Below are 27,722 nucleotides of genomic sequence, written 5' to 3'. Positions count from 1 at the left end.
TTAATATAGTTTCACTCCTTTTCTAATATCGTCTACGAAGGTGATTTGTAAACCTGGGATAAACTTTTCAACCAGTGACTTCGGGGACAGGTGACCTTCAAACTGGACAATGTTGACTGCTTGTGTCTTGTTCGGATTTCTGATAAAAATAAGGAGTTGGAATATGTGAACAAGTTGTCGTTGGAGGCGCTCTGATCCGGTAAGCGACATCATTAGTAGAGCGCCCCCAACGATGAATCTGTCAGTTAAGCATGGTTTAGAATATGGATAGTATGATAAGCATGTATAAAGTCATCTTGAATAATCAAGTGTTATGACTATCATATATCTCTCTCCATCAACTGCCTTGAAAGAAAGTCATTGAAACTCATATAATTATTATATCAAACAGTTACAATGCAATCAACAGATTGGCTAATCACAGATTTATACAATCAATATTGACTAATTTCCCAACATGGTTGCCTCCAGCACCAAATGGACTTAACGTTGTTGAGAGGTGTTCCACTGAGTGACAGCAGTCAAATACATGTAGCTATATATATATATATATATATATATATATATATATATATATATATATATATATATATATATATATATATATATATATATATATATATATATATATCAATTGACACTATATCTACATCCATCTATCCATGATATATCAATTGACTGTCTATATCTACATCCATCTATCCATAATATATCAATCGACTCTATATCTACATTCATCTATCCATAATGTATCAATAGACTCTATATCTACATCCATCTATCCATAATATGTCAATTGACTGTCTATATCTACATCCATCTATCCATAATGTATCAATAGACTCTATATCTACATCCATCTATCCATAATGTATCAATAGACTCTAAATCTACATCCATCTATCCATAATATGTCAATTGACTGTCTATATCTACATCCATCTATCCATAATGTATCAATAGACTATATCTACATTCATCTATCCATAATATATCAATTGACTGTCTATATCTACATTCATCTATCCATAATATATCAATTGACTGTCTATATCTACATTCATCTATCCATAATATATCAATTGACTGTCTATATCTACATTCATCTATCCATAATTTATCAATTGACTCTATATCTACATTCATCTATCCATAATATATCAATTGACTGTCTATATCTATATTCATCTATCCATAATATATCAATTGACTGTCTATATCTACATTCATCTATCCATAATATATCAATTGACTGTCTATATCTACATTCATCTATCCATAATTTATCAATTGACTGTCTATATCTATATTCATCTATCCATAATATATCAATTGACTGTCTATATCTACATTCATCTATCCATAATATATCAATTGACTGTCTATATCTACATTCATCTATCCATAATGTATCAATTGACTGTCTATATCTATATTCATCTATCCATAATGTAACAATTGACTGTCTATATCTACATTCATCTATCCATAATGTATCAATTGACTGTCTATATCTATATTCATCTATCCATAATATATCAATTGACTGTCTATATCTACATTCATCTATCCATAATATATCAATTGACTGTCTATATCTACATTCATTTATCCATAATATATCAATTGACTGTCTATATCTACATTCATCTATCCATAATGTATCAATTGACTGTCTATATCTACATTCATCTATCCATAATATATCAATTGACTGTCTATATCTACATCTACATTCATCTATCCATAATGTATGCTCGTAGACAAGATAACAGATATGACATATGATGTGATCTACATACAAACATGAACTTCAGCTTTGAAAGTTTGCATGTCAAATGCATATGATCGGAAACTTACCCATCAGCAGCCCTTAGAAAAATGGCAGAGGGGTAGTTAGTTCCCCGAACGAAGCCTTTCTGTTGTGGATAGTTTTGATGTTCAGCGCTACAATCTGTAATTAAATGGTTACAAGACAGTAAATGATGATGTACAGACGATCGATTCATGAACATATTCTTTTGAGAAATAAACTGACAATACAATGTTTATATGACGTGTCCCTCATCACTATCGCCTTATCTTCCATTATCTGGACTATGGCCACTGTCCCCCGTTTTGCTTTCGCCATGAGTTATGCACTTACAATATGCAATAATGAGGTTATTGCCCTCTTGTCTATCCACTCCTAAGATGTCGATGAAGTCACGTGGTGAGATCAGTCCAGCCATCATACTTGGTGACGTAGTGCGCATTATTATGACGTCCTGCAATAACAGAAGGACACAGGTGTATGCTACCAATTTCAAACTGGAACGTTCTATTCATAAATGTATATGCATACAGCACTTGTAACATTTACAAGCAAGACAAAAAATATCATACGAGAAAACGTATATCCATATTTTAACGTTTTTTATTGTTGCCACTCCTATGATCTACATAGCAGAGTATTATGTATGAATAATAGAAAATTATTTAAAACAAATATTTGAAACTCTACAGATTGTAGTTGAACATATGTCTATCTATTAACTTAATTGACAACAAATGTTCGTTTCAAGGTGTTAGTAAATTTGATATTTGATATGATTTGATTGTGGTGTGGTGTGGTGTGGTGTGGTGTGGTGTGGTGTATTGGGTGTGGTGTGGTGTCGTGTCGTTTGGTGTGGTGTGGTGTGGTGTAGTGTGGTGTGGGCCATGGTGTATTGGGTGTGGTGTGGTGTGGTGTGGTGTAGTGTGGTATAGTGTGGTGTAGTACTGAAAGTTAACTCAAACTCGTCTATTTTGTAAATCATAGTGTATCCTTTCCCTTAACTGGGAGTCAACGAATATGTTCAAGTTGCTCCACATGTCTTTAAATTTATTCATTTATATTCTATTCTTTACAAGCGCAGATATCCCAAAATTGACAGTCTAGAACAGAGATTTACATGTATAAGATTGAGCAATGAATGAAAGCTCCACTAATTAATTTTGTTCACATAATCCAAAACATACAATTCCATAGTTTGAGCTGTGTGAATAGTTCAAATACTGTTGCAAGCCTGAATCAAACTACATCATTGTATCGATTCGTTTGCAATTATCTAAACATAATTAAACTTAGTTTCGCCCAAACCACCACATTTTTTCAGCAGACGCAACGACGGTCGCATTGTCTTAAATGAGACAGTACTTTTACGACAACAATTAAACGTTTATATTAGTTAACGACATGTGGCAACCGAAAACCGAAAACATCCCGAACATTCGCGAACAGCTTGGACAACTTAATAAAATAATGGCATAGCTATAGATGGATGCCATGCGCTTCTTACCTCTTCTACTGTTTCAATCAATTTCATTTCTTTGATAGCACTATCAAATTTGGCGTGCTTTTCTAAATCGAGTACCAAATCTAAGCACTTCTCTGGTGGAGCATCAACATCGTACACGGTCTTATGTCTACACATACAATATGAACAATAACAAAAGAGAGACAATAATGCTATCGTGGTGTACATTGGCATACCGTTGACACTTCATAGGGTTGGTCGATACACTCAATAAGCTATTTGTGCAGACTGGTATACTAAGATTGAACACTTACTGTATGGTATACTAAGATTGAACAGTTAATTACTGTATGGTATACGATACTAAGATTGACCAGTTACTGTATTGTATACTAAGATTGAACAGTTACTGTATGATATACTAAGATTGAACAGTTATTGTATGGTATACTAAGATTGAACAGTTACTGTGTGGTATACTAAGATTGAGCAGTTACTGTGTGATATACTAAGATTGAACAGTTACTGTATGATATACTAAGATTGAACAGTTACTGTGTGGTATGCTAAGATTGAGCAGTTACTGTGTGATATACTAAGATTGAACAGTTATTGTATGGTATACTAAGATTGAACAGTTACTGTGTGGTATACTAAGATTGAGCAGTTACTGTGTGATATACTAAGATTGAACAGTTACTGTATGATATACTTAGATTAAACAGTTACTGTATGATATACTAAGATTGAACAGTTACTGTATGGTATACTAAGATTGGACAGTTATTGTATGGTATACTAAGATTGAACAGTTACTGTATGGTATACTAAGATTGAACAGTTACTGTATGGTATACTAAGATTGAACAGTTACTGTATGGTATACTAAGATTGAGCAGTTACTGTATGATATACTAAGATTGAACAGTTACTGTATGGTATACTAAGATTGAACAGTTATTGTATGGTATACTAAGATTGAACAGTTACTGTGTGATATACTAAGATTGAACAGTTACTGTATGGTATACTAAGATTGAACAGTTACTGTATGGTATACTAAGATTGAACAGTTACTGTATGGTATACTAAGATTGAACTGTTACTGTATGGTATACTAAGATTGAACAGTTACTGTATGATATACTAAGATTGAACAGTTACTGTATGGTATACTAAGATTGAACAGTTATTGTATGGTATACTAAGATTGAACAGTTACTGTGTGATATACTAAGATTGAACAGTTACTGTATGGTATACTAAGATTGAACAGTTACTGTATGGTATACTAAGATTGAACAGTTACTGTATGGTATACTAAGATTGAACAGTTACTGTATGGTATACTAAGATTGAACAGTTACTGTATGGTATACCAAGATTGAACAGTTACTGTATGATATACTAAGATTGAACAGTTACTGTATGGTATACTAAGATTGAACAGTTACTGTGTGATATACTAAGATTGGACAGTTACTGTATGATATACTTAGATTAAACAGTTATTGTATGGTATACTAAGATTGAACAGTTACTGTGTGATATACTAAGATTGAACAGTTACTGTATGGTATACTAAGATTGAACAGTTATTGTATGGTATAATAAGATTGAACAGTTACTGTATGATATACTAAGATTGAACAGTTATTGTATGGTATACTAAGATTGAACAGTTATTGTATGATATACTAAGATTGAACAGTTACTGTATGATATACTAAGATTGAACAGTTATTGTATGGTATACTAAGATTGAACAGTTACTGTATGGTATACTAAGATTGAACAGTTACTGTATGATATACTAAGATTGAACAGTTATTGTATGGTATACTAAGATTGAACAGTTACTGTATGGTATACTAAGATTGAACAGTTACTGTATGATATACTAAGATTGAACAGTTATTGTATGGTATACTAAGATTGAACAGTTATTGTATGATATACTAAGATTGAACAGTTACTGTATGATATACTAAGATTGAACAGTTATTGTATGGTATACTAAGATTGAACAGTTACTGTATGGTATACTAAGATTGAACAGTTACTGTATGATATATTTAGATTGAACAGTTACTGTATGATATATTTAGATTGAACAGTTACTGTATGGTATACTAAGATTGAACAGTTACTGTATGATATACTAAGATTGAACAGTTTTGTATGGTATACTAAGATTGAACAGTTATTGTATGATATACTAAGATTGAACAGTTACTGTATGATATACTAAGATTGAACAGTTATTGTATGGTATACTAAGATTGAACAGTTACTGTATGGTATACTAAGATTGAACAGTTACTGTATGATATACTAAGATTGAACAGTTATTGTATGGTATACTAAGATTGAACAGTTACTGTATGGTATACTAAGATTGAACAGTTACTGTATGATATACTAAGATTGAACAGTTATTGTATGGTATACTAAGATTGAACAGTTATTGTATGATATACTAAGATTGAACAGTTACTGTATGATATACTAAGATTGAACAGTTTTGTATGGTATACTAAGATTGAACAGTTATTGTATGATATACTAAGATTGAACAGTTACTGTATGATATACTAAGATTGAACAGTTATTGTATGGTATACTAAGATTGAACAGTTACTGTATGGTATACTAAGATTGAACAGTTACTGTATGATATACTAAGATTGAACAGTTATTGTATGGTATACTAAGATTGAACAGTTACTGTATGGTATACTAAGATTGAACAGTTACTGTATGATATACTAAGATTGAACAGTTATTGTATGGTATACTAAGATTGAACAGTTATTGTATGATATACTAAGATTGAACAGTTACTGTATGATATACTAAGATTGAACAGTTATTGTATGGTATACTAAGATTGAACAGTTACTGTATGGTATACTAAGATTGAACAGTTACTGTATGATATATTTAGATTGAACAGTTACTGTATGATATATTTAGATTGAACAGTTACTGTATGGTATACTAAGATTGAACAGTTACTGTATGATATACTAAGATTGAACAGTTTTGTATGGTATACTAAGATTGAACAGTTATTGTATGATATACTAAGATTGAACAGTTACTGTATGATATACTAAGATTGAACAGTTATTGTATGGTATACTAAGATTGAACAGTTACTGTATGGTATACTAAGATTGAACAGTTACTGTATGATATACTAAGATTGAACAGTTATTGTATGGTATACTAAGATTGAACAGTTATTGTATGATATACTAAGATTGAACAGTTACTGTATGATATACTAAGATTGAACAGTTATTGTATGGTATACTAAGATTGAACAGTTACTGTGTGATATACTAAGATTGAACAGTTACTGTATTGTTGTATGAACGGTTTCCAGTGCCCCTCTGGAAACCGTACTATAGCAATAATGGAACAACCCATCAGGACGCCACCAACGATAGAGGGCTGACTGGTATATAAACGTATCACCCTGGAGAATCCCGTAGGACGGATTACAGAAAGTGTGGATGCAAGTCATACCAAATCGTATACTAAAGCCTGCATCTACACAGCCACATCGCAGAGACAGAGTTGTCAAGCCTGACGATAGTCAGTTCAGGTAAGACAACATAACCTCGGCACTGATTACAACAATTGGCGTAGTCGCTCCCGTATCTGAGCGGTTATTCAGAATTTTGCAAACTTTTAGTTGTGGTAAACTTCCTTGTACTGGCGTGGGAACGCCATCTTGAATTTGATAATTGACGGAGGGGCCAACCAAAAAGTCAAAACCCGGGTGGCTCCACACTAGTACACGGTGAATTACCAGTTTTCATTTAGAATTGTTTGGTGTTGCATATTTCTGTTGGTGGACCTAGTATTTTGTGATTTTCAAAGTGGTTTGTGGTTTTCAGTTTCCATGTGCTTGTTAATTTATGCATAGCGTCCGTTCCACCTGTTAGTGGGTACGAAACTGAAAATTGGGGCAAAGTCAGTTTGACGCTGTGTAGTGCTTATCTGTTCTTCGTTTTTGGTCCTAAAAAATTCTACAATAGTTGGTGCATAGGACAGTTTTATTTTTGTTGAAACCGTTTTGTAAATTAGAGTTCATAGTAATTTTTTTTGTGTGGTGACACGGAATTGTGGGGTAGAGCTTACCAATTGGGCAGGCCCCTACAAAGTGCACCACGCGTTCGAATCAATTAGTTAGGGACTACAAATTTTTCTTTGTGTGGTGTTGCCAAGTCGTGGGGTAGAGCTTTAAAAAATAGGCCGACCCCTACGCGAGAGCACACCACGTCTTCAATTTATAAAGTAGGTTTAGTAAATTTTTTTTGTGTGGTGTAGCCAAGTCGTGGGCCAGCTTTACAAAATAAAGCACACCCTACGCGAGGGCGCACCACGCCTTTGTGTAAAATACGTGTGTGTAGGCATAGCTAGGTTACGTAATTTATGTTAAGGACTTAGAGTGTTAACACCAGCTAGTAGAAACAAAATAGAAAAATAGTAAATTTCAAATAACTTACAAAAAGGCTAGGAACCTAGACTGAAGGTCTGCAAGGTGTTGCTGACTTTGGATTAAAAACCCCAGATTAATTTTTGTATCTTCGGTACGGGACAGGGGACACAATAATTATTGTAAACACTGCTCCGTATTAGTTGTGCAGGTTATAATTCCACAAGTCACTGGGAAATATCAATTTCTACTTCGCGAGTACAGTAGGAGATAGAAAGTGTATTTAGTGTACCTCTGTTGAATATTAGTACCCACTTAGAAACTACCCTTGCATATTTCCATATACTAATTGTATATTGTCGCGTACACGTTTAAACACGTCTCAACTCTAGAAGATTGTCTTACTGTTAACTATTGTTGTGTAGTACAAGGCAGTTATTAGTTCTAACGTGAGATATGGCTACAGTTAATATCAACAATTGTACAGAGGAAGAATTACAACAAATTCCTGGGATTGGTCCCAAATCCGCAGAAGCCATATTGAAACTTAGGGAAAAGTATGGGAATATAACAATAGAAAACCTAGCGGAAATTCCATATCTGAAGTCATCCCCTGAATTTGTAGAAAGGGTAAGCTTTACACCTCTCCCCGGTGAGGATGGTAGTGATATAGCTACCGGACCGAGCTATGGGGAAGAGATGTTAACAAACCCTGTGAAAACTTCAGTTACTCACGCAACCCAAACTCCCCATGATAACTTACCAGACAGAGAATACTTAGAGTATGGACAACCCAAACCAGAGGTAATGGGTGCAATTCCCAAAAAACCTCCAACCCCACGAACAACAGAGGAGGTAATAGAAAGGGTTTCCCATTTAATAGAGGGTGGATATGTCAAACAACCTTCAACAAAGCATAGATCTGACACTGAGGAATATATAGATACAAAATATGATCAATATAATCGTAGTCTAAATGTTCCTCATGGAATAGCGGCAAAAGAGGAACCCTCCATAGAAACCCCACGCACCAAAAGAACATTGGCAGCTAATTTTGGCCTACTTCAAACACCGGAGGGGGTAAAACCAAAATATGGCACCAGATACCAACCTGAGCAACCTAAATCTATGAGTAAACCATATAGGAAAAAGACACCAGTGAGGATAGAACAGAGTAATACCCGAGAAAATGTGGATACAGGGGGTAGGGATAGACGGGAAGTGAGAAAAATTAGAGATAAACCGGATAGCCTGGAACCTACCTATAGTAAACCAAATTATTATAGACCCCAGGGTCCTGAACATTTCTCCTCACAACCCCCCCTATCACCCGAGTATGACCAAAGCCCGGAACATGAAAAGTCCTATAAATCACCCCCCTACACTAGACATGAGCGTTATTCTTTATCTCACAATATCCCCAAGACCCTTATGTATAGTGGTGAGGAAGAATGGAGAATATTTCACATTAAATTCTCAAGATATGCTGATGAAGTAGGGTGGAACTCAAAAGAAAGAAGGAATCAGTTGTGTTGGTGTCTCACGGGACCAGCCAGTACATATTATGCTAATGTAATCGAAAGGTATGGTGACATAGACTATTTCGATCTAATAGCTAGATTTGCAAAACGATTCGGTCACCAAGAACTCCCCGAAACGGCACAAATGAACTTTTGGCAAAGTACTCAGCGGCCTGATGAAAGTTTACAAAACTGGGCAGATAGAATACAGGGCCTAGCCACTTTCGCCTTCAGTTATGGGTCAGAGGCAAATACAGACAGGCAAGCCGCTATCAGATTTTGTCATGGGTGCATTGAGAAAAAGGCTAGTCAATATGCAATTAATCAACATCCAGCAAATATTGAGGAGGCTATTGATAAAATTAGATGGTTCCAATTTAATGCAGCCGCCATATCTGGTGACACTAAACCCGCCCGTACTCAAGTTAGGTGTACAAGGCCAGAAGACGAATCTGACTATAACATAGTTGCAGTGCAAGCCACTACCACTAGTACTGGGCCACCCCCACCTAACTTTAGTCACAATAAACGTCCATCCACTCAAGTTGACTCCGGATACAAAATAATGGAAGACAGAATGTCACGTCTAGAGTTACATGTTGCTAACTTAAGCTCTAAATTTGATAGCTTTGCGAAGGAAATGAAGAGTTATATGATGGCCACCACTCAAAAACGGACATACAGTCGTTCACCATCCCCTAAATCCGACAAGTGTTTTCTGTGTGGTAAAGTAGGACATTTCAGAAGGGATTGCCCTAATCTCTCTCCCAGACCCCATGGGAAGGGTGTGACCTTTGAGAACTCGTTAAACAAACACGGGTCAACTCAGTAGGCCCTGGGCTGACCCCGAATGAAAATGGCCGACCCCATTTGACTGAATTACCAGTCAAACCCCCACTGTACATAGATGCTGATGAGGAAGTAGTCATCTGCCAACTACAGTCTGGTTCCATGCTGAGTGTCCCACTTACGATTGAAGGACATGGAACACAGGCAGTGATAGATACCGCCTCAGAGGTAACTATAATTTCAGACAAACTCTATGATCAATTGGATGCAAAACCCCCCTCTATTAAACCGATTACCATGCAGACAGCTGGACGAGAAATGAAAATGAAAGGTTTTTTAGTGGGCCCGGTCTGTATCAGGTTGGGAATGGAGGTGTACAAACAACAAGTTTATGTGGCCCCCATTGCAGATAACATGCTTCTGGGTTTAGATTTTCTAAAATCAAACAAGGCTAGCCTAGACTTATTTAAAAGTACACTTAACATAGGAAATGAGAAATTACAAATGACTACACAGTCCAATAGGGGACCCCCCAAAGTCTCTAGGGTAACCATGGTAACTAAAGCGAAAATTCCACCACACACTGTAGTAAGACTGCCATGTTCTATTGATAAGCCCATGGTAGATTACGTTATAGAGCAAGTGGATAAACTTAGAGTTATGGTACCCAGAACCCTACATTCAGGGGGCACCACTCCTAGAGTATGTATCCTAAACCCCACAAACTATCCTGTACTTTTGAGAAAAGGTAAGGTGATAGCCCAAGCCAGCGAGTCAGTTGCAGTTACCCACACCAACGGTACTGTAAAGGACCCCAGGGTAAGCATGATGAGTCGAAATGCCAGCGACACTCCTAGCTCTCAACCGAGCAACCAGGATGTCGAGGACAAATTGACACATCCACAGGTGGCGGACAAGGATAAAATACCTGCATATTTAACGGATTTACTAGAAAGATCTAGCGTAAATTTAAATGAGGTTGAAACTGAGCAAGTGAAAAATCTCCTTTGCGAGTACCAAGATATATTTGCAAAAACTGAGTACGATCTTGGTAATTTTACAACTATAGAACATGAAATAAATACAGGGGATTCTCATCCAATTAAACAACGAATAAGGAGAACCCCTATCCATTTTGCAAATGAAGAGGAAAATCACTTACAGAAAATGTTAGATGCAGGTGTTATCAAACCGTCTACTGCTAGTTGGGCTTCAGCTCCCGTTCTCATTAGAAAGCGTGATGGTAGTGTTCGTTGGTGTGTGGACTACCGTGCACTTAACACTAACACAGTTAAAGATGTCTATCCCTTACCCTTAGTAGAAGAGTGTAAAGACACCCTAGCAGGTCACACATGGTTTTCTAAGTTAGATGCCAATTCTGCCTATTGGCAAATTAAGATCAATAAATCTGACCAAAAGAAAACAGCTTTTATAACCAAATATGGCCTATATGAGTTCAATAGAATGCCTTTTGGTCTATGTAATGCTCCTGCTACTTTCTCAAGGGTAATTAACTTAGTGTTAAGAGGCCTAACGTGGAATACTGTGCTAGCATTTATAGATGATATACTTGTTCTAGGGACTAGTTTTACAGATCAACTAATCAACCTAAGAACTGTATTTGATAGGCTGAGACTCTACCAGATCAAGTTGAAACCGAGGAAATGTGATCTATTCCAAAAACAGATAGTCTTTTTAGGACGTACTGTTAGAGATGGGGGGATGGAGTTAGAGGAAGACTCTATTCATGCTATAACGCAATGGCCAACCCCCAAAAGCTCAAAGGAAGTAGAAAGATTTGTAGGGCTAGCGAACTATCATAGAACATTTATTAAGAATTTTGCAGAGCTAGCTAGACCTCTATACCAAGTTACAGGGAAGAAATGTTTTAGCTGGGGAAAGGAACAGCAACAGGCATTTGATACCATTAAGCTGGCAATGTCCTCAAAACCAGTGTTGACTTTACCTAACAAAACAGACCCCTTTATATTGGACACAGATGCATCAGGTTTCGCCATAGGTGCAGAACTATTGCAATTACAAGAGGGAGAGGAAAGAGTAATTGCTTATGGTAGTTATACCCTCACCCCGGAGCAAACACGTTATTGTACTACCAGGAAGGAACTGTTAGCAGTCGTAAGATTCACTAGGCACTTCAGACATTATCTGCTAGGTAATCACTTTACTGTGAGAACAGACCATAGTAGCCTTACATGGCTATTAAATTTCAAAGAACCACAAGGTCAATTAGCCAGATGGTTAGAAGAACTGAGCCAATACAACATGACTGTACAATACCGACCTGGCAGTAAACACGTTAACGCCGATGCTCTCTCCCGTTTGCATCAGAGTGAAACTTGTATGTATTATCGACCCCTCGTACAACCCCAAGACCTCCCCTGTGGTGGGTGTAAGTACTGTGTTCGGGCCCATAAAAACTGGTCCGAATTCCATGAGGAAGTCGACTATGCAGTCCCCCTGGCGTTGAACATTGATAAGAGGGAGGGTACTGGGAGCACAAATATGACTGGCCAGGTTTCCCCCCTTGAGTCAAACATCAATAATAGGGAGTATACTGTAAATAGTGTAACTGCAGGGGAAGTCACCCACAATGACCTTCCTGTTTGGCCATGGGAGCACACTAATACACAACCGGAGGACCCTGAGTGTTTAGATCATACCGAAAGTGAAACTGAATTATACCCCCACATAGAAATAATTCAAATTCCCAATGAGGCATCTAAGGAAATGCGAGTCTGTGTGGTCACTAGATATAGTGGTGATAATTCAGGCATAACATTTTTGGGGTACTCTGAAGCTGATATTAGCAAGGCTCAGCAAAAAGATCCACAGTTACAACAACTGCTTGAATGGCTACATACAGGAAATTGTCCAAGTGAGAAAGATCTCTTTCTCTCTTCGCCAGCTAAGAAATATTACTGGGTAAATAGACAACGGTTCTATTTGCACGGTGAGATTCTGTGGCGGAAATTAGAGGAGAGTGATGGCAGTGTTTTGGTTGTACCGGATCCCCTGAAGATTGAGTTATTGGAACTTCACCACAATATACCATCTTCCGGTCACCAAGGTATTTCTAGGACATGTGCTAAACTCCGTGAAAAGTACTTCTGGTATGGAATGATAAGTGACACTCGTATATACATTGCTACCTGTCCAACCTGTAATACAAGTAAGAAGCCTCTTAAGAAGGCTAAGTTCCCCCTTACTCAGTACCATGCAGGTTCCCCTATGGAAAGGGTTCACCTTGACTTTTTAGGTCCATTGCCCAAAACAACTTCAGGGAATGAGTACGTATTAATGATGGTAGACCAATTTTCCAAATGGGTAGAATGTATCCCCCTCCCATCACAAACAGCTGAAATTACTGCTCAGGCAGCTGTGAACGATTTCTTTAGCAGGTTTGGGTACCCATTCGAAATATTTACCGATCAGGGCCCCAACTTCGGGAGTAAACTGTTTACAGCTATTTGTGACGTTTTGCATATTCATAAGGCACGCACCACTTCTTATCGCCCCTCTGCGAATGGCCAAGTAGAGAGGTTTAATAGAACCCTAATGGATGCAATTCGGTGTTATGTCTCACAATCACAAAGAGATTGGGATATATATCTAGCACAAATTGCCGGGGCACTGAGGTCACATGTTAACAGAAGTACTGGATACACAGCCAATAGACTGATGCTAGGTCGGGAGGTTAACCTGCCCGCAGACTTAGTGTTCGGTCTACCCAAAGGGGGTGATCCCATTACCCATGACACTTCCCAGTTTGTATCTGACTTGGAACGGGCGATTAAAACAGCTCACGAAATAGCCAGAGGCAAATTAAAAACCAGCCAGGAGATCATGAAGAGGAATTATGACCTACGAGTGAATGTACAATCTTATAAAGTGGGTGATTGTGTTTATATACTTGATACAAGTGCAGTTAAAGGTAAATGTCGTAAATTATTAAACCCATGGAAAGGCCCGGGAGTTATTGTAAGTAAATATACTCCTTACATATATAAAGTCAAATTAAAACGGTCCATGTTTACGGCAAATCATGACAGGTTGAAACTTTGTGGTAGTAGAAATATGGCACCTTGGATTACTAAATTTAAACAAACTCAGGGTAAATACAACAAGGTAAGTACCAGTGATTCCACTACAGTGTACTGCATATGTAGAAAACCATATCAGGGTAAGTTTATGATACAATGTGACTCATGCTCTGAATGGTACCACGGAACCTGTGTACAAGTAACACCAAAGGCAGCACGTAAGATTAAGGAATATATATGCCCCGCCTGTAACTAATTGCACTATGTATTCCTCTTTTTATTTCTCTACAGTGTCATGGCCTCCGATGACCCCGAAGGAGGACCCAAGCGGTCTTGGAGATCCGAACGAAGGGAAACCCGACGTAGGACACCAAGACTGCAACCCCTACCACCACCCCCACCCCAGACCCACCCCACGCAGTTTACGGAGATAAGGAAGGAGCAGATGCGCAGGGCAACCAAGATATCAGAGATGACTAAGGAAGGTATCTTAAGATCCTCAAGTGACCTCATGATGGACCTTGGGTACATTTGCACCATGCCTGAAGGTGAAGCCTGCGTATCAGATCTCCTTATAGGTCAGCACACCATAGCAGCCCAACAACAACTATGGACCTGGGTAAAGGATGTACGAGAAGACGCCCAGGTGTTGCTACAGAAGCCCTTGGAGTGGATTAATAAATATCTACCCCAAGAAGATCAGAACCTGCTGGCCAAGGAGAGGGGCCCTGGACATCTTCGTAAATGGAAGAAGCCAGCACCCAAGGCGCTAAACCCAAGTATGGTAAAGGCTAGTGGAACCACAGTGGATGTCCGTGTCCTGGAGAACCCCGCCCTTTTAGGTAAGTGGAGGCGCCAGTCAGCACACCCCGACAGGTTGCCGGACCCAGCCACTTACCTGGCGGAGTTTAATGTTCCATCGACATCCACAATGGCCACTGACCCCGCCATAAGTAGTGATTCCCCCAAGGAAGATCTATCTGCCCATGGGGCTTCCCTTTCTCCGGAAAGTGGAGCTGTCCCCGTGAGCGGAGAGGCACAACCCTTGGGGGAGGGTATGAACATTCAGGCCCCTCAAAGCTCCATTTGGGGTGATGAGATGGCTGAACCCGTTCAACCCCAATCACAACCATGGTGGCAAGCCGTCGATACTTTGGAACCGGAGGGAGGTTTGGAAGCTAAAGGAGCATCTGGCTCTTTGCCTTGGGTAAAGGTCAGTTATTCCAAAGGACCAAACACCTCTCCAAGTCCAAAGAAGAGACATGTCACACCATTGATGAATCTCCAGTTTGGTTCTGGTCCATCTGCCACTTCGCAGGGGCAGAAGGGGACTAGTTCCGGGTTGACAGGTTCTCAAAAACAAGAGCGCCATCCTTCCCGACTCCACTCACGCCAGGCTCGGAAGTTGAAACAGAAGACTGTCACTTCCTCTACCTCAATGACTACGGAATCTCTTTCGCAAGGGAAACCAAAGTCCAAGGGTAAAGGAGGGGAGAGTTCTGTGAAAACACGAACCAGGCCCCCTGTGAGCGGGGAATGCAGTAGTCTTACTACAACCAAGAAAGACTATGTACGCTGTCCAAGGACTGGCACGGCAATCCCCGCAAGTCTAGATACTAAATTGGGAGAGAAACCAATGAGAGGGAAGGACCAGCACAGGGGTGGAACCAGTCATCGTGCAAAGGATGGTAACACATCCCAAGCACCGGCTGCGCCACCTTTGCAGAGGGTCCAACCTCCACTGCGTATCTCACCCAGTTGCAGTACATCATCACAGACTGATTTACCATTTGAGGTTGGGCAGGTAAGTCAAGGTCGGAGCTATGCTCAGGCTTTGATGACCCCTCCCCCAAAGATGGCAAAGAGGGAATCTGTGCCGGGTACTGCTTTGCAACCTAAATTACCTTTGAAAGGGGGACAAGTGAGTCAAAGAAGGGGCTATGCTCAGGCTTTGATTTCTCATCCCCCGGAGAGAGTAAGGCAGGTATATGAATCCCGTACCATTCGGCTGTCTAAGATACCATTGAAAGGTGACCAAACAAGTCAAGGTAGTTCTTCTAAGACTTTGACCCCCCCTCCCCCAGAGATAGTAAGACAGCCGGGTGGCCAAGGCAAGAAAAAGGTGAGTCACAGTCGGAAAAGACCTCGGACTGCGATCTCCCCAACAAAAGAAGGACCTTTTCCTGCCTTCCCTTTCCCCCACCCTAAGGTACCCCGATTGTCGAAAGGTCAAGTACAGTGTCCCTTGCCGGATTGCAGAAAGATAAACAGGAACCAGAGAAGTCACACCTTTTCTTCCCATCTACCTGCACCTCTTCGAGCATATGAGACCAGCATGAATGCAGAAAATGTAATGAGAGCGTTAGAAGCACTATCCGGTTGGCTGGTTGATGTTCCGTGTCTAGGGCCTATACATGACCTTTTGGCTTTCTATAAGGAGTTTGGGCAAAGCCTAGTCCCAGAGAATGCCCAAATTTCAGACCATTACCATATCATTATGCACCAGTTGTGCAGAACATTAAATTGGCAAGACCACCCCCAATTTAGTCTGCAACGCCCAAATTCACTAGTCATACTGGTTCACTGGAGAGTGCTGCTGATATTGATGGGGTTCCTGTCACCAATACAACGGCGGATGTTCAGACAGATGTTCGACACCCAGGAGAAAGGAGAGGGAGATATATCCGTCAGTATGGACACAGAATCATTAGACATATCCTCATCATCCACTAGTGAATACCCAACAGCAGGCATATCCACAACTGGTGAGTACCCCAACCCCCTTGTTGTTACCCCATCAGTGTCTTCTGAGCCGATTGCACAGAATCTGTCTACCCCTGATGATGGAGGTGATCTTTTGGAGGTGTACGATACGCATTTCCATTTGGATCGTATCCAATCTAGTTGGGGGCGGAGGGATGATGTGCCCCAAGACTCAGAGGATCTGATAGCACGACAACGAGAGACCGAACCGGACCACCCAGTACATCTACTGGGCGGTGTGGAAGTATTCTGCGATCCCAGCAGATTTCGGGAGATAGGGCCCCCCAACCCTCGCTGGAAGAAGGCTGTAGGACTACACCCCAAACATGCCAGTAAAATATCTAAGAAGCAGTTCAAGACGTTCCGTAGGTTGATGGAGTCCAGCAATATCGACGCTGTGGGTGAAGTAGGTCTAGATTATACAACACCTGAATCTGCTTGGCCAAAACAGAAGGAACTTCTAGAAGAAATCCTACAGCTGCTTCAAGAAAAGTCTGTCTCAAAGCCCCTAGTGCTGCATATTCGAGGAGGTGATGGAGACCCTTATGGTCATAAACCTGGTGAGGAGGTATTACAACTGGTACGTAAGTACTGTCCCAGGGAACAGTTCATACATTTCCATTGCTTCTCTGGGGATGCACCACAAATTCAACTCTGGCTGACCCACTTTCCAAATACTTATTTTGGGTGTACAGCCAGTGTAAGGCATGCCACGCCCCTTCAGGTATTCGCAATATCACAAATACCTGAAGATCGCCTTATCTTGGAGACAGACTCACCCTATTTTCCCCCTCCCAATTGTCCTAAACCAAACTCTCCCCAGTATATAGGAAGTGTTGGGTTTTTAATAGCCACAATTCGGGGCAGTACTCTCCATGAACTACTCCCTATCACGGTGAGGAACACCCGTACCCTTTATGGCTTCCTGTAACGTATAGGTCCCCCCATTTTGTTTGGTAAGGGGGAAGAAGGGAAATTAGGTTTATTATGTAACTTACACCTGTGGTGTGTCGTGACACTTGGCGCCTTCTTGGAGGTAAAAAGTTGTACATTGACATACTGCGGGGGTAAAAATGCATGATAAATAATTTATTATGTGACTTACACTTGTGGTGTGTCATGACACTTGCCTTCTTGGAGGTAATAAGTGTATATCGACAGACTGCGGGGGTAAGGGTGCATAATACAGATCCAAAAATCTGATTACTGTGTTAGTACACAGTCATTGGCCCTGGGATCTTCTTAGGAGGTGGAACAGATAACCAATGGCCGCATACTAACCCAACTTGTTTTTAGTTAATAGCTAGGGATGGCACTAATCAAGCCTGGGGACCAAAACATTCAGTTAAAATCCCTAGTTAAGGTATTATGTTCAGTATCAATACCTTGATAAAGAAATCAAGGTAGCTAGTCACTATACTATAAGTTGATGGCTAGTTAGTTAGAATTATTTGTACCCCATAAAAGTTGAGGTAAATAATTTCAGTTGAATACCCTGATAAGGACATCAAGGTAGCTAGTCATTATGCCATAAATTGATGACTAGTTAGTTATAATTATTTGTACCCCATGAAAGGTGAGGTAAATAATTGGATAGCTATTTTAACATAGCTAGCTCAGTATAACCGCTGGTACCTTGTACAAGGTAATGGGACATTGTTTCAGGCACTATGTTTATAGACTAGTAGCTCTTCCATCTCCCCTAGTAACAGTCCCTGGTGGATATTCTTAGGCTATTTCGCTCCCACAAGATCCCCTCAGGGTCCAGCCCTATTTAAATGAAGTTGGGGGGAGTGTTGTATGAACGGTTTCCAGTGCCCCTCTGGAAACCGTACTATAGCAATAATGGAACAACCCATCAGGACGCCACCAACGATAGAGGGCTGACTGGTATATAAACGTATCACCCTGGAGAATCCCGTAGGACGGATTACAGCAAGTGTGGATGCAAGTCATACCAAATCGTATACTAAAGCCTGCATCTACACAGCCACATCGCAGAGACAGAGTTGTCAAGCCTGACGATAGTCAGTTCAGGTAAGACAACATAACCTCGGCACTGATTACAACAGTATAGTAAGTAGTAAGTGGTTTATTTACCCAATCGTATAAAATGATTACAAAATAATGGTAACAAAAATCAAAAGAGAGAAGGGTAAATGGGGAGTCAAGAAATAGCTTGCAGCTAGTCTAGCCTGATCCCCGACATAGATTAAACAGTTATTGTATGGTATACTAAGATTGAACAGTTACTGTGTGATATACTAAGATTGAACAGTTACTGTATGGTATACTAAGATTGAACAGTTATTGTATGGTATAATAAGATTGAACAGTTACTGTATGATATACTAAGATTGAACAGTTATTGTATGGTATACTAAGATTGAACAGTTACTGTATGGTATACTAAGATTGAACAGTTACTGTATGGTATACTAAGATTGGACAGTTATTGTATGGTATACTAAGATTAAACAGTTATTGTATAGTAAACTAAGATTGAACACTTAATGTATGATATATTGTACTAAACCGTTAGTATGCCACACTTGTTTTTAATCCGAGTACCTAATTACGTACAACTGCCAAAAAGATACTTATTTTCCATAAGAACATTGGAATAAGTAGAGTAGAATCTAGCTGTTGGCTTTTGAATCCAACTATCAATACCAATGGCTAGGGAGATCTGATCTGATCGGATACAAAGCTAGACATCATACAGAGACGTTAACAACAGTGCCTGTCAGTAGTAATCCATCAGTCATGGGTTCTAATTGAATGAAATAAATACTGTAACAGCTCTTGTTTCTATGGCATTAATTTAAAAACTCAACACAGAAAGATGCCCTAAAAGACTGACTTTCCTGGACGTCGAATGAGATCTTCTGATTCAAAAGTTAACGGGCTATGATTGTATGACATCTAAAACTTATTTCATTTCCCAATGTTTTTAATTTTTAATTGTTATTGTTCAGCGCTTTTGAATATTTGTTTTAAAATAGAAAGGGCACTATAGAATATAAATAAATGTTTCAAAAAAATAATGTTAAAACAACAACATTAAAAGGAACGAAAGGTAAAGACAATGATGATTCTAGAGGGCAGGGGATGATACTTTTTTTTTTTAATTTGATAACGCGTGCAATGGGAAGTACAATCATTACGTTGGGATATATAAACCTGCTAATTTGTCGACAGCTGAGAATTTAAGAAGACACTAAAAGACTTACAGTGTACCGTTGAAGTCAGGCGACGGTCTTGTATAGACATTCACGTCTTTCTGAAAGCATACGAACATAAAAAATAAATCATAAGTTTAATAAATCACTTTATCATAAGTAATTGAACACAAGATTGACAAACTATTTACGCATAGTGGTGTTTCAGTATATGGAGAAGTGACAGACGCATGAAAAACAACAAAAATCTTATCACGTTCATTTAAATACATTTGATCATCAAGAACAGTGGATTGGATTGGCGTTTTGAAGTTATATGTAAAAAGTTCAATCAAGATGAATCAAAGAGTCAGAGCACATTTTGTTGTTACAAGTTATGCAGTGCGATGTTTCCAAGCTGGCAAGGATTTCCAAAATATACGGGTCATGGGAGGCTCAGTCTTGGCCTGAGTTGTGCTTAAACTTTCAACACTTGTATTTGGCTGAAAACTGGCGTCACGGAAGACCATTAACCCCTGCTTTCTGACTGAAACGTAGATTTTCAACCCCTTGTTTTAGAACCTTTTATAGACTCGGATTATGCTTGTCCATCGAATCCTAAGCTTGAGGGTACACCAGTCCTAGGCCTGTAAACATTAATTCTCCTGCCAGGCACCCTGTAGGGACACGTCTGTAAACATCAATTGGCCTGCCAGGCACCCTGTAGGGACACGTCTGTAAACATCAATTCTCATGCCATGCACCCTAGCCTGTAGGGACACGTCTGTAAACATTAATTCTCCTGCTAAGCACCCTATAGGGACACGTCTGTAAACATCAATTGGTCTGCCAGGCACCCTATAGGGACACGTCTGTAAACATTAATTCTCCGGATCCTGCCAGGCACTCTGTAGGGACACGTTTTGTCAAGTCACGTCTTCCTACGTGAAACTAAATGTAGACTTTTGACACATATTTTTTCCCTGATACTAGCTACTTTTGACACCTGACTAGTTTTGACAACTTCGTGGATTTTATGCTTTAATATTAGGATTCCTCCCAGGGGTGCACACTTGACCATTCTACTGCCAAAGTACCCCAGGGCTCGTCTTATCAAGAAGTAATAGGACCACGGCATTGATGTGTGTAGAGATAAAAGAGCCTCAATGTATTAATTTCGACAGCGAATTTCATAGATATTGATAGACTGTCGACAGTCGTTCGTGTCTTTTTTGCTACGTTTTATCTAAAACTAAAGTCGTCACCTCGCTCCGATCCGGAGCAATACTATAAAGTAACCGCGTACTGATTGAACAGCGAGTGCCGGGGGCACGAGCCTTCGGTACTCGCAGTTCCTATCAGTACGTATTAATATTCAGTGCTACGGAGCGAGGCGACGATTTTGTTTTAGATAAACGTAGCTTAAAAAAGGCACGAACGACTGTCCACAGTCTAAGATATTGGCAGCTACATGTACATCCTGCAGCAACACGAATCAATGGAGGCTATGTCGGACACGACCGGTATGTACATGTATAGGCTATGAAAATTTGTTGTGCGACTGGATTAAATCATGAGTGAACATTTCACAGACATATCACGTGATCGCTTCATGATCATGGCTGACAATCTGTTTTCAGAAAGATAATATTATTAGTATTGTGTTGAGCTGATCGTCGTAAACAGTGATAACTACACTTTGACTTAAAATAGCTTTGTTGAAGTTCAACGAAACGACTATAACCGTTTAAGAGACAGACGACCCAGATTTAAACACGTAATCGTTGGCGATCTTCGTTGGGCACACCAGTTCAATGTAACACACGGTGGATGTGACGTAACAAGTTCCATGTTTGATCTAACGCTGTATCTGCAGTATCAGAAAACGGTCAAACGATCAAATATATGAACATAGCGATAAGATTTGATCATTCCAGAAAAATTGACATGATTGTATGTCAGCCAGTGCGGTGGCTTTTTTAAAACGAGTCCACAAAACATGTTTATCATTAATTCATGCCTGAAATGACAGCAAGATATAATTGCTTGCGTAACAAACATATGATAATACGATGGAACCCTGTCTATAAGATGAAATCTCCATATTAGCCAATATAACAAACAGGAGTCCATCTCTAGCTTACTAGTATATTTAATCGTCTAACAATAGACAGTTTAGGTACCATGTCATTTTAACGACGTAAATCCCGTGGGTGTTTGGACCCCGTGGGTGTTTATTTCACATCGTCTTATCGATATGTGTAGGGGTTGTTTACGAAAATAGGGGGAGGGGCCGGGAGAACACAACGCGGTACAAACAGCAACAATAACAATTGACAAAGGGAAGGTGTAACCCGTATTTCTTCAATTTATCGGCTGTTGACAACAGATTTTCAGGATCGAGAAATGATTTCCAAAAGCTTGACTATTTACTCCCTAATTTCACTCGTAGAGGGAAATCATTCTTTGTATCAATGTTTTATTATACACCAGAAAACTGTTGTCTAGATACCAAAAAAAGTCGCACAATGTCGCACATTACAATTATATTATATTAAATTATTTATATCATGAATTTCTACACGCGACATATACATATACACCTAATGGATACAATCCAAACTACTAAGCTATCACGAACTTATTACACAGTAGGACCACTCGATCTGACTAGTGGTTAGTCCTGCTTACATGACGGTGCACGAGTCTGTATTACTGACTTGACTCTAAACACCAGAGGGACAATTGTCAGAATCGAGTCCCGAATTCCTCCGTATGCAAGCAGGACTAACTAGTGGTGTATGTACGGTGGACGAGAAGGACATTTCCGCGCTCTCAATGATTGGGCGTTCAAAGCAATTTCCGCGCTCTCAATGACAGAGTTCAAAGCAATTTCCGCGCTCTCAATGATTGAGCGTTCAAAGCAATTTCCGCGCTCTCAATGACTGGGCGTTCAAAGCAATTTCACCGCTCTCAATGACTGAGCGTTCAAAGCAATTTCCGCGCTCTCAATGACCGCTCTCAATGAACGAGTTCAAAGCAATTTCAGCTCTCTCAATGATAGAGTTCAAAACAATTTCAGCTCTCTCAATGATAAGAGTTTCAAAGCAATTTCCGCGATGTCAGACATTTCCGCAACAGAAACGATTTCTCTGACAGAAGCGATTTCCCAGACGTACAGAAGTGGAATCCCCACAAGTCACGTGTTAGTGACCCGGAAGTACATGTAACTGGTAAAAATTGTGGACACAGTGACGGTGCCTGTGTGTACACATTGTCATTGATAACTACAGTAGGTATTGTCAGAGATAGCTATAGTAACAGGTATTGTCACAGATAACTATAGTAACAGGTATTGCATCCATGGCCAGAAGTCATATATTTTGCAGGAAATACATTTTTACATTTAACTCATGCACGTTTTACATTTTTTTAAACAGAAGTTAGAAATCATTATTTACATTCTCTGACTGCACGAAATACATTCTAAGACCGGGCGGACGGTCCAGGGAGCTTGTAATAAATGCATTTAATACATTCTAGAGTTGCACGAAATACATTCTAGTATTGGGAGATTTAATGCCGTAACAGTAACAGGCATTGTCCGGGATAACTATAGTACCAGGTAGTGTCAGAGATAGCTATAGTAACAGATATTATCAGAGATAACTATAGTAACAGGTATTGTCACAGATAGTTGTTGCGGAAAGCTTGTGGGTGTCACGCCCCGGGTGCCTGTATATGGCTCGTCTGATTTTTCCCAGTACTTCAGGTCTAGATATCCCGTGTTTTATTCGAAACACACTTTTCATATGCCAGTCAGTTGCTGAGGGGTGGAGTCTTGGTCAGGTAGCTATAGCAACACTTTTCTTCCTCCCCCTCTCTCTCTCTCTCTCTCTCTCTCTCTCTCTCTCTCTCTCTCTCTCTCTCTCTCTCTCTCTCTCTCTCTCTCTCTCTCTCTTCTGTTAAAACCTACTTCTTCCTTTAGGGAAACGTTTTCTAGTATGCCTCCGTGAGGTTGAGGCGTTTATTTTCACGAGTTGGTCGTGATATTTCAGGTTTCTTGGGTTGTGCCATAGTCTAGAGACGCTGGCTTGGCGAATGTGTCTGTACTCAAGTTTATATAGTGTATGTTCTGCCATACACAAGGTCAATCGAACAGCTTGATGTGACGGAGAGGGTTTTTCACGCTTATCGAAGGCTTGCTAACGCTACCACTTATTAGCTTTCGTAGGCAATCTATTCTAGTGTTTTATTAGGTGTTAAATATCAGAGTTTTTCGTGTACTTTCCACGAGTTCGTCACACTATTTTTTTCTCTTTAACATAATAATGACGGTTCTAGGGCATTCCCCCCCCCCCCCCGAAAAAAATGCTCTCGGAGAAAGGCCTCAGGTGGGATAATTACATACTAGGGCATGGTCGAAAGTGGTCCTGTTTATGAGTTAATTAGAAATCAAATCCCATGTTTATCGCACGTCGTTTTTTTCTAAAATTTCATTTCATTATCAATATTTCAGTCTTTATCAGCATGTTTGAAATGAAAGTGTATGTGTATTTGTAGGCGTGATTGGGGGCATTTATCCTACGGGTTGTTTGTCTGGGGGCGTAGTGTCCTGTTACCAATAATCACAACATCATAGTCCTTTCATCTTACACAAATATCAATTTCTTGATAACTTTCATATATACTGACTGCAACCAATGTTGGAATAGTTGTTTCAACATTCTGATGACAACACGTGAAGTCTATCCTCGATACTCTGTCTGCATACTGACTAGGTGCGTGACTAACGACGTCCAAGTGAAATCCCAATCTATCCAGATATGATGTGATTCGTTTCTGACGTAATTTCGAACCATGAATACGTGTTTAAACAATCAACATTTGAAATTACATGTGAATTTGGAACTTGGTATTTTAGGTGTTGATATCGAAATTCGAACTGTCGTTTTTTGAAACACAATCAAAATCAAACCACAAACAACGTTTCACGTTTCAACGTTTTACTGGAAAGTTAGGGACACCTTTTACTCGTACTATCTACAGTTTCTATGAAGTTTGCAGGTTGTTTACAAAAATGATATCAAAGCGAAGATCAAAGGGAAGCAAAGACAACAAGTAACAGATAGCGTTGGAATATGAACATATCCTTTTGGACGTCCTAAATGTACAAATAAATTGTAAATTTGTAATCAGATGTTTGGGGTGGGACCTCGTTTCTGGCGCAAATTGCATGACTGACTGACACCAGCCATCCATCCCATACAATGACGGTTGTTTGTACATTATACAAGAATTGTTTTTAGGTAGTGAGTTATCGTCGGCATTATTTTTTCAATCAAATGTATTTATTGTGATGTCATACCGACGATGTTATACAGTTTAAATATATTTGTGTTGTTACCTAGACGGGGATGGGGAGGGGCCGGCTGCGTAACTAGACTGTGTAAAATAAAATAAGATGACTCTGCTGAGACTTCCAAATCCAAACGGTAAACCCAAACTCTATACATTCCACACACCCAAAAACTTACAGAGCTCGAGACCCTTGATCTTAATACTTAAGACGGCACTTCGCACAAAACCCCTACCCCTTTCAAGCACATTTTGGGTGAATCGACGTAACATAGTCATTACTATACGTTTGTGTTAAACCTCAGACCACTATGAACACAAGGTTGCCGAGCTTAGAATATTATTAAACCAGTATTCTGACATGATAGTTTATTATACCCTATGTGTGAATTCCTCGTACTCAAAGTGGGGCTATCGATTTAATGTGCCACGTCATGCCCGATGATCGACGGGATATTCCCTGCGATGTCTCTTTGAGTCGAGCCTAGTGGCACAAATGTTACAATAATGTAACGATAAAAAGTGCACAGCTGAGAAAAGTGAAACATGGTTCATGTTTTGATTTTCGATGAGTCTCAAAAAATGGATGTTCAAAAATCGATATCAACATCCAAAAATGAACTTCGAAATTACTTGTATTTCTAAATGTCGATTGCTTAAAAACGTGTTCATGCTTTGAAAACGAACCATATCATCTCTTGATAGATAGGATTTTACTTGGACGTCGTTAGTCACGCACTCGACTATCTTTCAATCTCAAACTATTGGAAGTCTCAGATTGATACACCATAAATACATTTGCGAAGTGTCTGGGCTACATAATTTTAATCATTCAAGGACATAAAATTGATATTACATATAGTGGACATAAATGAGTTACAAATTACTGTCGTGTTCTGCAACATTTTCTGCTGAAGACATTTTTATTTTTCATGAACATCAACTGGCATTTGTAAAGTGATTATTTCTCCCCCAAGCATACTAAGTGCATTGTTAAAATTTATGGATGGGGTACCAATCTTTCTAAAAATCTTGCATACAACAATTGAGCTTCTGCATGACTCCTCCAAATTCTGTACTTGTGTGTACACATGAAACATATGTCTGGGAAATCGCTTCTGACAGAGAAATCGTTTCTGTTGCGGAAATGTCTGACATCACAGAAATCGCTTTGAAACTCTTATCATTGAGAGAGCTGAAATTGCTTTGAACTCGGTCATTGAGAGCGCGGAAATTGCTTTGAACGCCCAGTCATTGAGAGCGCTGAAATTGCTTTGAACGCCCAGTCATTGAGAGCGCGGAAATTGCTTTGAACGCTCAGTCATTGAGAGCGCGGAAATTGCTTTGAACGCCCAGTCTTTGAGAGCGCGGAAATTGCTTTGAACGCTCAGTCATTGAGAGCGCGGAAATTGCTTTGAACGCACAGTCATTGAGAGCGCGGAAATTGCTTTGAACGCTCAGTCATTGAGAGCGCGGAAATTGCTTTGAACTCTGTCATTGAGAGCGCGGAAATTGCTTTGAACGCCCAATCATTGAGAGCGCGGAAATGTCCTTCTCGTCCACCGTAGTGTATGTCTAGATTTGTGTTGGGAAAGATAACCTTTGAAATGTCATATCATGGTCTTTGTTTAGACTTCTTCTCTATTGAGACTGAGTTACATGTTCATGTCATTTACAAAAACGTACGTAATAGTTCCTAACAAAGTCGTTCGACTACAAACATTTCGAAATCGCATTTATATATATTACATCAACAAGTGCCATACATTATTACATCATTTACATATACAGCGGTACTGTCAATGCACGTTACAATAGTTAATACACTTGTAAACATACTCACCGAGCTTTTATACAGTTTCCAATCATCCTTAGATTCGTATTCAATTACTTTAGCGAGGCAGCTTGTTCCGATTGCCTTGTAGTCAGTCATATTGTGTGCATACACTTCCTAGCTTGTACTCGTCGCCTACTAAGAGTATCTAATATTCACGTGCACCTGACGGAATTATTTCTGCACATGCGTAGCAGCGTTACTACTGTCGTTCATGGCATGATATCATCGTATTATTGAATAGAACACCACACGTTCAACACCTCAGTTAAAACTAATGATATTGCATTATAGCTTATTTAAACAGCTTCATATGACATCTTGAAAATGTTCTTTCGTCATCAAAATATCAACAGTTTTAGTGGTATTCACTGAAAAAGCCGACGGCTGCTGTTTTGGGGCTATCGGTCCGTCGTTATGTTCTTCGATTTTCTAGTCTCATTTCGTAGTCTTCAGTTAGAGAGTCGTCTTTGTTTGGCCAGAGGAGCGTGGGGGTCGGAGAAATTGT

General features: G+C 39.4%; 1 protein-coding gene across 1 annotated transcript; it reads right to left on the bottom strand.

Moving 5' to 3' along the window:
* On the bottom strand, positions 1-27,313 carry LOC144449815 (stAR-related lipid transfer protein 5-like). Its single transcript, XM_078140388.1, has 6 exons — positions 27,224-27,313; positions 20,095-20,144; positions 3,321-3,447; positions 2,147-2,267; positions 1,861-1,954; positions 1-139 (listed from the first exon to the last, which is right to left on the bottom strand). Exons 1-6 carry the CDS (start codon positions 27,311-27,313, stop codon positions 1-3), a joined length of 621 nt encoding a protein of 206 aa, XP_077996514.1.
* Between the last annotated feature and the right edge of the window lie 409 nt (positions 27,314-27,722).

Source organism: Glandiceps talaboti, chromosome 18 (assembly GCF_964340395.1).
Source record: "Glandiceps talaboti chromosome 18, keGlaTala1.1, whole genome shotgun sequence".
In the NCBI taxonomy this organism is placed as follows: Eukaryota; Metazoa; Hemichordata; class Enteropneusta; family Spengelidae; genus Glandiceps; species Glandiceps talaboti.
The sequence above is the reverse complement of the archived record's forward strand: the minus strand, read 5'-3'. Positions and strand labels throughout refer to the sequence as shown.